We start from the raw sequence: 17,132 nt of genomic DNA, 5'->3' as shown, positions 1-17,132 counted from the left end.
TCACAGCACTTTGGACATAGAAACTAGATGTCTGAACTAATCCTGATGGCAAAGATTGGTAATCTCACTTAGGATGGTGAAACAAGAGAAATTTAGTGGATTCTGTGTCAAAATTTACAAGGTAAGGCAGCGATCTGGGTATAACTCCTGTGGCAAACCTCTAATTTTGTAATGTAGTCTAAAGAATCCTTTGTTTTCAGAAGGGATTGTACCAAACCCTTCCAAACAGCTTTTTCTTGTTTTTCAATGTCTTTTCAACAACCTTTGTGCATGCATGTTTGATGTCTTTACTGGAGGGTATTCTTTTTTTTTTATTGTTAGATTTTTTTTATTCGATATATTTTTTATTTACATTTCCAATGGTTTCCCCTTTTCTAGCCCCCTACTCCCCGAAAGTCCCATACGCCCCCTTCTCTCTCCCTGTCCTCCCACCCACCCCTTCCCACTTCCCTGTTCTGGTTTTGCCCTATACTGCTTCACTGAGTCTTTCCAGAACAAAGGGCCACTCCTCCGTTCTTCTTGTACCTCATTTGATGTGTGGATTAGTTTGGGAGGGTATTCTTTAGTTGTTTTATCTCTAAGACACATAGAATTGTATAGATCAATGACCTCTGTGCCTGTTCTTAGACTCCCTACCTTCTAGTTGGTGGCTTCTGACATAACATAATTAACATTAATTAAATTAGTTTCTTGTATCAATATCTTCCTCCTGTACTACCATAGGTGGCATAGCTTTGTATAATTCACCAATTCAAGTGTTTGTTGGCTACTTTAAATGGTAAGCTCTAAAACATGTTGCCTCTGATTGAAAAATAGTCTTGATGGCTTTAAGCACACAGAGTAAGCTGTCTCCAATGACTTTGTAGAAGAAGTTCTTCCCAGGTGTCCCCTAGTCTCAGACCTCTGAAACATTAGGTTTTTGATATGAACTTTCTCTTGGGCACTCTAGAACATGTGAATTATTATCTAAGTGAAAATTTTCATGTATACTGAGAAATTTGAATTTAGGTCTTTTTATTAGTGTACTGAAAGAAAGCCTAAACCTCTTTCTTTGTCTAGACTTGGACACTAGTGTTTTGTCAAGGTAGAAATATATTCTATTCAATGGATTCTCCTTTGCTCATATGATTTCCAACAGTATGGGATTCATAACTGCTTTAATCAGGTATAGAGGGTGACCATTGCTTACTTTCAAAAACCTTGAAGTATTTTTTTTTTCCTTTCAAGTTTTTAAACTAGTATTTCCTTTAATTAAAAATCCTCTTTCCCATTTCTTTAACCCTTTCTATACTGGACACTATAAAAACTTCTACATATCTGTTTAAGAGAGAATGTGAAAGTAAAACCTCTAGCAGATTGATAACGCAGGGACAAGGTAAAAATATGCCACCTGCTTTCTCTGGTTCTATTGCTCACTGACCAATAGAAGTATTCGCCTGTGTCTAGCCATTCCTCGATTTGCAACCTTGGGGCTTTCCCAGCTGCTGAAATACTATAGAATTTGATTTTAGGTCACAGTGCTTTGGCATCTCTAAGAAAGTATGTTAAATAATGAATTTTATTTTAAAAAAACACATTATTGTCAGTTCTTAAAATGTAAATTATTCTCATCAGATTCTAAACTAAATTGCTCTCTTAAAAAACAAAATGAAACAAAACCAAAGAAACAACCTGTCTTATTAAAGTCACAGCTGTAGGATCTGGTCTGTTCTTTTCTAAACAATTATCTTTTACCATTTTCTTAACTATTTATTTCTCAAAACTAAGACCCCTGGGCTATAAATGTGTAACCATGCACATTATAAATGCACACCACATATGTTTAGTTTTCAAAACAGAAACTGAAAAGGCACATGCATTTTTCATTACCTTCATTAAAAACTATGGAATGTCTAATGTGCAAATTGTGATAAGCAGTCAGATATGGTGGAGCATACAAAGAATTATACAAATATAAGAACTCAGTAGTCTTCAGTTTGGGTTTTGTAGCTAGAAACCCCATATATGAAGAGGTAAATAGCTAAACAGGGCATCACTTTGAGAACATCAAGAATTAGGAAGAGACTTTTCATGCTGTGGCATTCACAGTATACCTGTGGAGGTGGATGCTATGAAGACATCTTAGATTTCACATATTTTTGCAGGGCACATGAAAATGTTAAAGTGCATGTAGCTGAGACTAGAGAGACTAGAACCCCACCTCTAAACTTCTCTCACTGCCTCACAAGACATAAATAGAGGGCATCCTGTGCGATCCTTTTGAATAATAAATACTGGAATCGTTTGTTCATATAGCTGAAAAAGATGTTTGTATGTAGGGAGGTCATTCAGTAAATTTCTATGAAACAATATGAATTTTTAATAAAAGCATGAGATTAATTTACAATTAGTGATAGAGGATTTTATAATGTATAAATGAGGGAATAGTGGATTAAACCTCATGAACATCACATTCGATATTTATTGATTTTCTTTTGCTACCCAGAACTTATACATAAAACTTACAAACTGTTAAGGTTTAGGAAGGAAATGGAGCAGAAAAAGTTATAAAGAAACTTGCCTCTATGTTACTATTGGTGTAGTTTTATACTTACAAATTACTTTTAAAGTAGCAATACACTGGTAAATGAGTTTCTGAAGTATTCTTCACTATTTTCAATTTTTCTTTAAGTTCAACTCTGAGTTTTGGCAGCATGGAAACATATTGTGATTTTTAGCTTCATATTCTGTTCTATCTGCCATGCACCAGTGTAAAAGTGTATTGTGACCAAATATTAGCAACTAAGTTATCTAAAACATAATTAAACAGAGATTTCATGTGAGCACCAATTTTTAAAAATACATGGTTGTATTTTTTTTTAAGATGAGCGCAACCATGTGGACAGAAAATATATCTCAAATATTTGTCAGTTTTCCTAAAGCCACAATCACAAGGGCAAACAGGAAATTAAAATGAGCTCTATATGTGTACTCAAACCTCTCATATTTTAAAAATTTATTCGTTCAGGAAATTAAATGTTATTGAATGAAAATGATTTGTAATCTCTCAAGTGTTGGGGAGAGAATGTGCCATTGGCTTAGAAGGCAATGAAAGAGATGCCGCTGGCAGCAGGATTGGACATATTGTCAAATAATGCAGAGAAAAACTAATAACGAGGGATAGCCAATACATTATGCTTATGCCTTGTGTCTTCTGTTTTGTTTTATCTTCTCCATAGAATGCTGTGAATGTGAGTAGATGGGGAGACTTTGTATCATTTAACCGCGGTGATTCCAACCACACAGTGAGAAAGATGTGCACTTGGAAACTGAGATTGTCCTTAGCTGTGTGATGATGAGCAGAGTGCGCCAGAGGGAACTTTACGTCCCTGAGGATGGATGCTGATTATATCAGCTACAGTTCGCACCTATGGAAATGTGCATTTGTAGAGTTTTGGCTTTAGATCGGTTTTCTTCTGGGATACACATATTCCCAGCATTCTTAGAGCTAAAAAGGGAAAGTCAGTTGAGGTGTGAAGAAGAAACAAGATGGACCCAAACAGTAGCATCCAGCGCTCCTTCAGTCGTGTGCAAGGGAGGCTCTGGAGAGAGGAACGAACAACCATTGCTAACCACAGATTTGCAGTGCTATCCAAACATAACTGAGAAGGAACCAGAAAGCGATGTTTAAACATCTGTAATTCCCTGTAAAATAATTTGTCTGTTATCTTTAGGACCCTTTGGATTAGGGTCTCAAGATCATATTCGAGTTCTAATCTGAATACTTTAATCTTATTGATTAAAACAGGCTATCATGAAGTCAAGGATGATGTTTCTACGTTTTATTATTGTTTTGTTTTTACTTGAATTATCTTCAGCATTACAATTTAAAGATTTAATTTTACACACTAGATATATTATCTTCTTTGCGGATTCATGAATTATCCATTGCTGGTGGGGCCCACTGTGTCAGGAAGCATTCTCCACTCTCGGTACAATTCTCAGGAACAGTTTCCTCAGTTGCTACTCCTCTTCACCCTCATCTTGGCAGCACTGGGTCATGTCCTAAGATTGCACCAGTCCCCTGTTGGGTGATGTGGGAGATGAGGTTTCAGTTCCATAGTCTTTGATACAAACAACTAATGAAGAGCTGGAATGATAAATGTCTGAGAGCTGAAGGTGATGAAGACACCACTCTTGTGGGTATAAATGTTAGTGGATTAAGGGATGGAGGGTGTGTGGAGAGTTCCACAAGACCATTCGGCAAATGTGACTAAATAGTGTGCCAGATTCAATATCTGAATATATCCAAGAAGGGAATTAGGAAGGATGACAATGATCTTGGTGCAAACCTCACTCTGTCTTCAGTGCATTGAATAGCCACTTGTATCACATCCATGATAGTTAAGCTGGCAATGTCCTGCTTTTGGCCATGCTGATTTACTACTTATCTGTGGCAGCCATTTCTAAAACCACGTGAAATGACCATAGTAGTTTCCTGTGAATATTTCATACCTACTTATGTGGAAATCGAGACTACTGATGCTAAGTCTGCTACGATCACACACTAAAACCTTGGGCCTGATGCTATACAAGAGTTTGGGTTCTAAGCAGTCACCCTAAAATTTTTTATTTTTTATAGCCAAATAAGGTCAGCTCCATTGCTCTCTGGTGTTTTTTTTTTTTTTGTTTTTTGTTTTTTGTTTTTTTTTTTTTGTTGTTTTTTTTTTTTTTTTTTTTTTTACTTTTCTAAAGCTAGGCAGAGAGTAATATTTATTCATTTGTTTCTTGGAGGCTGAAATGACCTGGAACCTTTTCTTATTTTATATTACTTGGCACTTTGATATGTCCTTTCAAATCAGTTTCATCCTTCTGTGTTGTTCTTGCTGGGCATTATCTGTTGGGTAAGACACAGGGAGAAAAGACTTGTACCTCATTTCTGCACTGTCCTTACAACCGTGTAGCAGAGACTTGCCTGTGCTGATGAAAGTGGATGTGTCAATGTACATTAGACTCTGACTCCACTCATTCACTTATCCCACTGACTTACCATCAGTGCTAGCCAGGTCCTTGCCTTTCTGTGGTCCTATATTTTCTGCTTATCTAGGATGAAACTATTGCGTATATTTCCTTCTCAACACCTGAAACTTAGATTTAGTATTTTAGAATAATGTTTACACATTCTGTTTATTTGTTCTTCTAAATCACCCCTCTATAATTAGACATTTAGCCTTAATACTGCATTGAAGGATTTATGATATATAACTCAGATAAACATGAGTGTTTTAGTTTCATTTCTGCATCTACCTATTGTTTATAAAACAACATTTACTGAAGCCCTCTTTTCTACATTTTAAGTTGTGTAATATATAAAAATACCACTGATTTTTGAATTCCTGTTGTTTCAAAGTCTACTTGGCAGATACTCAATAAGTATTTGTTGAATAAATGAATGGACTAAAGATGGGTTAAAAGTTTAGATTCTTCCGGTAGAAATTCAGAACTACCTACCAATCAGATACTCCTGTTATTCCTGAGTTTTGCTCTGTTATGGAGGTCTACTATGGTGCTACATTCCTTTTATTGTTTTATGATGTTGATTTGTATGGGCTTGTACTGTGTGTAGTAGAGCCTGTGTGGTTTGGCAAATAGAAGGGATTTTAATTTGCTTTGAGTGATTCAAACATGTTTCCATAACAACTGTTTTATTTGCTTCTTTGGTTTATTTTTAGTAATTTTTTTGAGACTTAATCACAGACCAGACTGTTAGATGTTGCATTCTTGAGTATGTATTCAGTGGCCCCTCCCCTTTTCTCTTTTCCTATTCCTGTCAGCTGGTAAGTTGCTTGTGCAGGTAGAAGGGCCAAGTTTATAATTACCCACAGATGAATATTTAGGCCAATTTTGAGAATGTGTCTATGAGCTGTTACTAATGATACTAAAATAATTCCTTGGCTTTTACTATTTCTGATACCCTTGAGCAATATTTAGGGAAAAGTTAAAGCAAAATAGCGGAATGAACTTGTCGATGAATATCAATCCAACTGATAGGGACAGCATAAGAAATTCAAAATTAATGTAGTAAAGCTGAAAAAGCCTGCATCATTGACTTGACTGAGGTATTGTTCCATGACTAGAATCTTCTATGTTGTATATGAAGGAACTTAATGTTCTATTTGTGCATAAGCAGGATTTGTCTAATGTTTATTCTTGAACAAACCACTACTTGGGAGTTAAAAATACTCTCAACATGTTTTATTTGAAGCTACTAGGATAGAGAGGAATCCAGCACATCCCAGGCCTGACCTCAACTATCTTCTACATTATGATAACTCTGCCAGGGTGAAAAGTTTGGGACTTTTTACAATAGTTTTCATGCCAGATGGTGTGGAAGGAATGTTGGCTCAGTAATCTCAAAACCCAGATTTTCGATCTATTGTCTGCTAAGAAGCTATGTGACTTTCTGAAAACAACTTAACCTCAGACCTTCATTTCCTTACCTGTTAAGAAAATAAAGAGGGGTGGGGAGAAGGGGATCCAATGACAGGGAACAGAGACCAAGGTAGACCCCATTCCACTTGTCAGGGGAACCACATGAACATCAAGATACACATTTGCTGCAAGTGTGTAGGAGAACTAGGTCCATCTTCTGCATGATCCCTGGTTGGTGGCCCAGGCTTTTTGAGTGTCAGTGGTTCCAAGTTAATTGTCTTCTTGACCTCTTGTGGGGTGGTACCCAAGGAGGGGGCTCCCCTTCTCTTAAGAGAAGGGGAGTGAGAAATGGAGGGAGGTATTTGTAAGGGTAGGACTGGGAAGAGAGGAGAGAGTGGGCTGTGGTTAGGACATAAAGTGAATTAAAAAAACAAAACAAAAATGAAGGCTCAACCACATGAGGTCATAGTGCTTTCAACACAGCATACTGTCAGTTAAGTGTGTGTGTGTGTGTGTGTGTGTGTGTGTGTGTGTGTGTTAATACTCCTGAATGTGGAAAGAGATTATTTTTTTGTGCAGTGAAAAATGTAACAACTCTTTGTGTAGCAAAGGTGAACCTATAGTCAATAATAGACTTTAACTTGCAGCTCGTGACTAGCTTCAACCTATAACTAGCGATCAGCTTTAAAACAACCAGAAAAACATGGCAAATGGCTGCTAGAAGCATTAGAGACAATGTTTCCAGCAGTGATGTAATTGTAAAATCTGAGAATGAACAGTAAGGATGGACTGGTGTTGTGAAGTGTTCAGGCACTGTTTAATGTTATCACAACCCTGTGAGGCAGATCAAACTTGTGAGAAAGCACACATTGAGAAAATTCACTGACCTGATAAAGATCATGAATGTAGTAATCATACAAACCAGTGATCATTTCAAAGTTCTCCTTGAGTCCAACAACCAGCCTCTAAAACTCCACTGCTCCTGAGGAACTTTCACCATTCATTTAGCATGTATTTGTTGCATACACACCAGATTTCAGACATTGCTTTAGACTAGATACCTAGCTTAGTGCAGAGAATAAACCTAAGCCCCTCCTTCATGGAGCCTGTATGACAAAAAGCAGAGGTATTATTGGTAGGCAGACTAAACAAATAGGTATGTTGTATGTTTGGTAGATGGGCGGGAAGGGGAAATTTCTGGTTTGTTTGGAGACTCAGTTGATTTTTTTTCTGGAAACTGTCTGATGAGAGGATGTTTTGTTGAGAACAGACATGATGTATTTTTCTGGAAGCTGTCTGGAAAAGGGGCATGTGATATTTTGCCAGAGCAGACTCTTGAGAAAACATGTGATGTTTGGAAAGGGTTTAATATAACCCAACAGACACTGGATGGGGCTGTGGCATTGGTTTGCCTTGCTACTCTTTGCTGGTCTTTGTTGGGTTTTGCTGACGTTGGTTTTTTTTGCTGAAGATGCTGTGGCATTGGTTTGCCTTTCTTTCTTCCCCAATCATCAATTGTCATAACTTTGTAGAGAGAAACACACCATAGAACTTCTTGTGATATTCTGGTGGCATCTTGCTTCGAGGTTTATTTTGGATCAAGCTGCTGTTGCTGATTCATGAATGGTGTTTGCAAGTGGATTGCGCTACCCCTCCTGATTCATGTGAACTGAATTGCTGATATCCTAATAATGAAGACTAGAAATGCCCCATTTCTAAACAGGTTCGCATCCCCCTTTGCCTATTAATTTTTTCTTTCCACTAATTCTGGTGGATGGTGGGTTAGAAGGGAGATTAAAATGTTTAAGGATCCTTATTAAAGTGGGTTTAAAAAATCTGAGCCTACAGGAAAGTGTAATGGGAAAGGTAAAAGTAGAGCCGGATGTTAGAATTGAAGAGGTGTATTGATGGAAAGGTATATATGCAAGTTCAACTGTCAGGCTGAAGTGGGCACCATTGGAATTCTAAATTTTGATAAAAGATCTAAGGAGATGAGGGAATTAGATATACAGACATCTATAGGAAGAACATTCATGACAGAGAGACCATGAATAGTATGGCTGTCTTTTTTCAATTCAGTTGTTCATGACAGAGAGGAAGTCAATATAAAGGGGGGTAAATTCACACACTAACATCCTTCTCCATGGTTTGTTGGGTTTTTAGAAGCAGTCTGACTTTTTCCCCTCGTCATGATGTTCCATCCTTCTTTCCTAGAAAGACTATTAGGAATGCTTTTCTTCCCAGACTTTCTTTTGACTTGCTCTGATATTGAGCTCTCAGATTTGCTGACCTTGACAGTTTCTGGTTCTGTGCCTAGAATCCATGTTTATCAATTATCAGGCTATAGGCTATATGTTAGCAACCAGACAATGGGAACAAGGATTCTCATCTCTTCCTACTATGGTCCTCATAAAGCTTCAAACAAAGAGACTGATCGACTTTGTGTAGGCAAGTCCTATGACTCAGATTCAAGTTTGTGATTTTTTGGATTGTGGCCTGGGATTCTGCATTTCATACAAGTTTCTAGATGATATGCTGCTGTGGTCCCATGTACACTGTGTATCTAGGATGAATCTGTGTACTTTGAAGATTTGGTGAGCCTGAAGTTCTGTGTGTGTGTGTGTGTGTGTGTGTGTGGTGTGTCAGAGAGAGAGAGAGAGAGAGACAGAGAGAGAGAGAGAGAGAGAGAGAGAGACAGAGAGAGAGAGAGAGGGAGAGGGAGAGAGAGAGAGGTGTGCACATATTAGGGCAGGATTGACTATACCTGTGGAAGGTAGAGGACAATGTCCTTACTCAGATGCTGTCCACCCATTATTTTGAGACACATTCTTTCATTGACTTGGCACTGTTCAACTAAGCTAGGATTGCTGGCCTGTGAGCCCTGGTGATTTTCTTTCTTTTCTTTTTTTTTTTTTTTTTTGCAATTTTTTTTTATTATTCGATATAATTTATTTACATTTCAAATGATTTCCCCTTTTCTATCCCCCCCCACTCCCCGAAAGTTCCGCAAGCCCCCTTCTCTTCCCCTGTCCTCCCACCAACCCCCTTCCCACTTCCCCGTTCTGGTTTTGCTGAATACTGTTTCACTGAGTCTTTCCAGAACCAGGGGCCACTCCTCCTTTCTTCTTGTACCTCATTTGATGTGTGGATTATGTTTTGGGTATTCCAGTTTTCTAGGTTAATATCCACTTATTAGTGAGTGCATACCATGATTCACCTTTTGAGTCTGGGTTACCTCACTTAGTATGATATTCTCTAGCTCCATTCATTTGCCTAAGAATTTCATGAATTCATTGTTTCTAATGGCTGAATAGTACTCCATTGTGTAGATATACCACATTTTTTGCATCCACTCTTCTGTTGAGGGATACCTGGGTTCTTTCCAGCATCTGGCAATTATAAATAGGGCTGCTATGAACATAGTAGAACATGTATCCTTATTACATGGTGGGGAGTCTTCTGGGTATATGCCCAGGAGTGGTATAGCAGGATCTTCTGGAAGTGAGGTGCCCAGGTTTCGGAGGAACCGCCAGACTGATTTCCAGGGTGGTTGTACCAATTTGCAACCCCACCAGCAGTGGAGGAGTGTTCCTCTTTCTCCACACCCTCTCCAACACCTGCTGTCTCCTGAATTTTTAATCTTAGCCATTCTGACTGGTGTAAGATGAAATCTTAGGGTTGTTTTGATTTGCATTTCCCTAATGACTAATGAAGTTGAGCATTTTTTAAGATGCTTCTCCGCCATCCGAAGTTCTTCAGGTGAGAATTCTTTGTTTAACTCTGTACCCCATTTTTAATAGGGTTGTTTGGTTTTCTGGAGTCTAACTTCTTGAGTTCTTTATATATATTGGATATTAGCCCTCTATCTGATGTAGGATTGGTGAAGATCTTTTCCCAATTTGTTGGTTGCCGATTTGTCCTCTTGATGGTGTCCTTTGCCTTACAGAAACTTTGTAATTTTATGAGGTCCCATTTGTCAATTCTTGCTCTTAAAGCATATGCTATTGGTGTTCTGTTCAGAAACTTTCTCCCTGTACCGATGTCCTCAAGGGTCTTCCCAAGTTTCTTTTCTATTAGCTTCAGAGTGTCTGGCTTTATGTGGAGGTCCTTGATCCATTTGGATTTGAGCTTAGTACAAGGAGACAAGGATGGATCAATTCGCATTCTTCTGCATGCTGACCTCCAGTTGAACCAGCACCATTTGTTGAAAAGGCTATCTTTTTTCCATTGGATGTTTTCAGCCTCTTTGTCGAGGATCAAGTGGCCATAGGTGTGTGGGTTCATTTCTGGATCTTCAATCCTGTTCCATTGATCCTCCTGCCTGTCACTGTACCAATACCATGCAGTTTTTAACACTATTGCTCTGTAGTATTGCTTGAGGTCAGGGATACTGATTCCCCCAGATTTTCTTTTGTTGCTGAGAATAGTTTTAGCTATCCTGGGTTTTTTGTTGTTCCAGATGAATTTGATAATTGCTCTTTCTAACTCTGTGAAGAATTGAGTTGGGATTTTGATGGGTATTGTATTGAATCTGTATAGTGCTTTAGGCAAAATGGCCATTTTAACTATATTGATTCTACCGATCCATGAGCATGGGAGGTTTTCCCATTTTTTGAGGTCTTCTTCCATTTCCTTCTTCAGAGTCTTGAAGTTCTTGTCATACAGATCTTTCACATGTTTGGTAAGAGTCACCCCAAGATACTTTATACTGTTTGTGGCTATTGTGAAGGGGGTCATTTCCCTAATTTCTTTCTCAGCCTGCTTATCCTTTGAGTATAGGAAGGCCACTGATTTGCTTGAGTTGATTTTATATCCTGCCACTTTGCTGAAGTTGTTTATCAGCTGTAGGAGCTCTCTAGTGGAGTTCTTTGGGTCACTTAGGTAGACGATCATGTCGTCTGCAAATAATGATAGTTTGACTTCTTCCTTTCCAATTTGTATCCCTTTGACCTCCTTATGTTGTCGAATTGCCCGAGCTAGTACCTCAAGTACAATATTGAAAAGATAAGGAGAAAGGGGGCAGCCTTGTCTGGTCCCTGATTTCAGTGGGATTGCTTCAAGTTTCTCTCCATTTAGTTTGATGCTGGCTACCGGTTTGCTGTATATTGCTTTTACTATGTTTAGGTATGGGCCTTGAATTCCTGTTCTCTCCAAGACTTTAAGCATGAAGGGATGCTGAATTTTGTCAAATGCTTTTTCAGCGTCCAATGAAATGACCATGTGGTTTTGTTCTTTGAGTTTGTTTATGTAGTGGATTGTATTGATGGATTTCCGTATATTGAACCAACCCTGCATTCCCGGGATAAAGCCTACTTGATCATGGTGGATGATCGTTTTGATGTGTTCTTGGATTCGGTTGGCAAGAATTTTATTGAGTATTTTTGCATCGATGTTCATAAGGGAAATTGGTCTGAAGTTCTCTTTCTTTGTTGAATCTTTGTGTGGCTTTGGTATCAGCGTAATTGTGGCTTCGTAGAAGGAATTGGGTAGTGTTCCTTCTCTTTCTATTTTGTGGAATAGTTTGAAGAGTATTGGTGTTAACTCTTCTTTGAAGGTCTGGTAGAATTCTGCACTGAAGCCATCTGGTCCTGTGCATTTTTTGGTTGGAAGACTTTCTATGACTCCTTCTATTTCTTTAGGCATTATGGGACTGTTTAGAAGGTCTAGTTGGTCCTGATTTAATTTTGGTATTTGGTATCTGTCAAGGAAATTGTCCATTTCCTCCAGATTCTCCAGTTGTGTTGAGTACAGGCTCTTGTAGTAGGATCTGATGATTTTTTGGATTTCCTCAGTTTCCGTTGTTATATCTCCCTTTTCATTTCTAAGTTTGTTAATTTGGATACTTTCTCTGTGCCCTTTGGTCAGTCTGGCTAAGGGTTTATCTATCTTGTTGATTTTCTCAAAGAACCAGCTCCTGTTATTGTTGATTTTTTGCATGGTTCTCTTTGTTTCTACTTGATTGATTTCGGCCCTGAGTTTGATGATTTCCTGCCTTCTACTCCTCCTGGGCGAAATAGCTTCTTTTTGTTATAGGGCTTTCAGGCGTGTCATTAAGCTGGTAATGTATGCTCTCTCCATTTTCTTTTTGGAGGCACTCAGTGCTATGAGTTTTCCTCTTAGCACTGCTTTCATTGTGTCCCATAGATTTGGGTATGTTGTGTTTTCATTTTCATTGTGTTCTAAAAAGTCTTTAATTTCTTTCCTTATTTCTTCCTTGACCAAGGTATCACTGAGTAGAGTATTGTTCAGTTTCCACGTGTATGTGGGTTTTCTGTTGTTTCTGTTGCTATTGAAGACCACGTTTACTCCATAGTGATCAGATAGGAGGCATGGGATTAGTTCGATCTTCTTATATTTGTTGAGGTCTGTCTTGTGACCAATTATATGGTCGATTTTGGAGAAGGTACCATGAGGTGCTGAGAAAAAGGTATATTCTTTTGTTTTAGGATAGAATGTTCTATATATATCTGTTAAATCTAATTGGTCCAAAGCTTCAATTAGTTTCATTGTGTCCCTGTTTAGTTTCTGTTTTCCTGATCGGTCCATTGAGGAGAGTGCAGTGTTGAAGTCACCCAAAATTATTGTGTTAGGTGCAATGTGTGCTTTTAGTTTTAATAAAGTTTCTTTTACGAAAGAGGGTGCCCTTGCATTTGGGGCATAGATGTTCAGGATTGACAGTTCTTCTTTTTGTATTTTTCCTTTGACCAGCAAGAAGTGTCCCTCAGGGTCTCTTTTGATGACTTTGGGTTGAAAGTCAATTTTATCTGATATTAAAATGGCTACTCCAGCTTGTTTCCTGAGACCATTTGCTTGTAAAATTGTCTTCCAGCCTTTTACTCTAAGGTAGTGTTTGTCTTTGACCCTGAGGTGTGTTTCCTGTAAGCAGCAAAATGTAGGGTCCTGTTTACGTATCCATTCAGTTAGTCTGTGTCTTTTTATTGGGGCATTAAGTCCATTGATGTTAAGAGATATTAAGGAATAGTGATTGTTACTTCCTATCATTTTTGACGTTATTTTTTAAATTTGAATGCTTAACTTCTTTTAGGTTTGATGAAAGGTTACTATCTTGCTTTTTCCAGGGTGAAGTTTCCCTCCTTATATTGGTGTTGTCCTCCTATTATCCTTTTTAGGGCTGGGTTTGTGGATAGATATTGGGTAAACTTGGTTTTGTCATGAAATATCTTAGTTTCTCCATCTATGGTGATTGAGAGTTTTGCTGGATATAGTAGTTTTGGTTGGCATTTGTGTTCTCTTAGAGTCTGCATGAGATCTGCCCAGGACTTTCTAGCCTTCATAGTCTCAGGTGAAAAGTCTGCTGTGATTCTGATAGGTCTTCCTTTATATGTTACTTGGCCTTTTTCTCTTACTGCCTTTAGTATTCTTTGTTTAGAACATTTGGTGTTTTGATTATTATGTGACGGGAAGTATTTCTGTTCTGGTCCAGTCTGTTTGGAGTTCTGTAGGCTTCTTGTATATTCATGGGTATCTCTCTCTTTAGGTTAGGGAAGTTTTCTTCCATAATTTTATTGAAGATGTTTGCTGGCCCTTTAAGTTGTAAATCTTCACTCTCATCTATGCCTATAATCCTTAGGTTTGGTCTTCTCATTGTGTCCTGGATTTCCTGGATATTTTGGGTTACAAGCTTTTTGCATTTTGCATTTTCTTTAACTGTTGAGTCCATGGTTTCTATGGAATCTTCAGCATCTGAGATTCTTTCTTCTATCTCTTGTATTCTGTTGTTGATATTTGCATCTCTGTCCCCTGATTTCTTCCCAAGGCTTTCTATCTCCAAAGTTGTCTCCCTTTGAGTTTTCTTAGTTGTTTCTACTTCTGATTTTAGATCCTGGATGGTTTTGCTTAGCTCCTTCACTTGCATGTTTGTGTTTTCCTGGAATTCTTTAAGAGATTTTTGTGTTTCCTCTTTCATGACCTCAGCCTGTTGACCAAAGTTCTCCTGTATTTCTTTAAGAGATTTTTGTGTTTCGTCTTTCATGACCTCAGCCTGTTGAGCAAAGTTCTCCTGTATTTCTTTAAGTGTTTTTTGCATTTCCTCCTTGTTGGCTTTTGTATTCTCCTGGATTTCTTTCAATGATTTTTGTGTTTCCCTTGCAAGGGCTTTTAACTTTTGATCCATTTTCTCCTGAATTTCTTTAAGTATGTCCTTCATGTGTTCCTGTACCAGCATCATGACCAGTGATTTTAAATCCAAATCTTGTTTTACTGGTGTGATGGGGTATCCAGGACATGTTGGTAGAGGAGAATTGGGTTCAGATGTTGCCATATTGCCTTGATTTCTGTTAGTGACGTTCCTGCGTTTGCCTTTTGCCATCTAGTTCTCCCTAGTGTTAGTTTGTCTTGTCAGTGCTGGACTCACCAGTGCAAGCTGCCCCTTCCCAGTTGGCCTCTGGTGCACAGCTTACCTCCTGCACTGCTTGTAGACAGGGTGCTGCTGCTCAGGCTGTTCAGATCCCAAAGCAGGCACCTTAAGGCTCCCGCTGGGGCCCGCTGGATTCACTGGAGCACACTGACTTCTCCCAGTTGGCCGCCCGGAAGCCCAGCTAGCCACTTGCAGGACTTGGAGATGTGGTGCTGCTGCCCAGACTAATCTGGATCCGGAAGCGGAGAGAGTAGAGCTGAGGGCTTCTGCCTGAGGCCTTGCCCCAGATTGTGTCTGTGGAGCAGATGGAGCCTGTGTGCACCCCCAGGGAGTGCCGACGGTGTATGCTGCTGTGACCTCCCCTGTGTTCCGCTCACTCCGCTGGGCAGCCAATCTGCCACCCGGGCTGTCGCACACAAGGTTAGCCTGGCTGCCCAGTCCCTGAGTCCAGGCAAAAGCCTAGGAGGCCAAGGTCTGAGCAAAGTTCCCCTAGGGCTATGACTGTTAATTGGGTCTGCCAGGTGACTAGGATGGCGGGCAGGAGTGCGCGCCCGCGCTCCCTGAAAGCGCCGGGAGAGTCTGCTTTGCTAACAATCACCTGGGCGGGTTGACTCACAGATGGCCCACCAAGCCGCCCAGTTCTTGGGGTCAGTCCTGTGCCTTTTGGGGCCTAGGTCCCCCCCCCCCCCCCCGCTTTGTTAGTCTTAGGCTATGCCTGTTACAGGTCTGCCCGCCTGAGCTCTCTGTCTTCCTGCAGGCAAAATGGCGGCGGCGCGCGCGCGCAGGCCTGGGCAAAAACCCCCCTGGCTGGGTTGGCACCCCGATGGCCCCCCGACCCGCCCAGGGCCTGGGTGCAGGCCAACGCCCGTCGGGCTCAGACCACCGCGGTGTTGGCCTTGGATTATGTTTGTGTACCTCAGTCTGTCCGATCCCTGGAGTATGGAACCAAGATGGATGCACCTCTCCCGACTGGTGGGAGGCCGAGTTCTGAAGTGGCTTCCGTGCAGGAAAGGCGCCGCACAACTGCAGCTGCTTGCCACCCGGCTGGTCAGCGAAGGTCAGTGGTCGTGGGCGCAGGGCCTAACTGGTCCCTGTGACGCCTTGGTTCCACTGCTGATGGCCCTTCAGCTGGAGCAGCCACTGCTGCTGCTGCCGCCGCCGCCGCCCGAGAATCCCTGGTGATTTTCTTATCTATCAATCTAATTCAGAGATCACAAGGGGGTCCACACATGGTGCTGGGCATCAAACTAGCCTCTATGCTTATAAAGCAAGCACTTCACTGCCTGGGATATGTGCTCTGCTCCCCCCCCCCCCCCCCACCTGCTCTTAGCACTGGTGCTGTAGTTTAGACAGTGCATCTCTACCTCACAATTCCAAGCTAGGAAAAAATAACTCATCAAATTAAAAAAAGAAAAAAAAAAGAAAAGAAAAGAAAGGAAAAATCTTTACCCTCCCTGCCTCACATTTTATTCAGTACCTATGTCTAACGTACTGCCTAAAACCTAAAATTGTTTTCTAATAATCAGAAACTATAATTCAAACCTATTATATTTTTTAAAAATTACTTTTTATGTGCATGAGCATTTTGAGTGCACCTGGAGCTGTGTTTGAAATGTCCATTCTCAGGTCAGCATGAGGATGAGGGGTGTTGACAGGAGAGGGCTTACATGGATGAGTAGATTCTATTTTTCCTACTAGAACAGCTATTTTCATGCTGTTGACACATTACAGTTCACCAGGAGCCAAACCAAATCAATATGAACAGCCAGTGTATGGCTTTCATACCAGAGCCTTGGTTCATCTGGAGTTGGGCCAAGGAAGTCAGTGTTTTCAATTCTGTCTAGGTGAATCTAGTGGGCAGAACCAGTATAATAGAGCAGATTTGCTAACCTCAGCCCTTTGGGGTGAGTGTTCTTTGTTATAAGGGGCTTTCCTGATCTTAACAGAAAGTTTATAGCATCCCTAGTTTCTGCTTACTAGATATCTAAAGGACACTTGCCTACATTGGTAAAAACAAAAAATATTACTACAGATTACCAGATGTCTGTCTATTCAGGACCCAAATGCACCAATTGAGAACCACTGTTCTATGGCCACGTTTCTCAAAGTTTAGTGAAATACTGTCCAGGAGAAATATAATACTAACCACATGTACAATTGAAATTGTTGTCAGCAACCACCTTTAAATAAACAAATACAAACAGATGAAACCCATCTTAATAATATAGCTAACTTAACCCAATATTGTCTGAGCTAGATTTTAATATTCACTTACTGTAAAGTCATTAGTAAGTTATGAATCTATATTGTGTTTCTCAAGTTCTTGATGTCTAACATGTACCAG

General features: G+C 39.9%; 1 protein-coding gene across 1 annotated transcript in view; it reads right to left on the bottom strand.

The window, feature by feature from the left end:
• Positions 1 to 14,755, bottom strand: part of LOC127666645 (uncharacterized) — a gene marked incomplete at its 5' end in the record, with an annotated part of 126,832 nt that extends 112,077 nt beyond the window's left edge. Inside the window, 3 exon segments of the mRNA XM_052159628.1 lie at positions 13,488 to 13,795; positions 13,798 to 14,413; positions 14,591 to 14,755. Of these exon segments, the coding sequence (XP_052015588.1) occupies positions 13,488 to 13,795; positions 13,798 to 14,413; positions 14,591 to 14,755 (1,089 nt within the window).
• Positions 14,756 to 17,132: the final 2,377 nt, after the last annotated feature.

The sequence above is a fragment of the Apodemus sylvaticus genome, chromosome 16 (genome assembly GCF_947179515.1).
Source record: "Apodemus sylvaticus chromosome 16, mApoSyl1.1, whole genome shotgun sequence".
Classification (NCBI taxonomy): Eukaryota; Metazoa; Chordata; class Mammalia; order Rodentia; family Muridae; genus Apodemus; species Apodemus sylvaticus.
The sequence above is the reverse complement of the archived record's forward strand: the minus strand, read 5'-3'. Positions and strand labels throughout refer to the sequence as shown.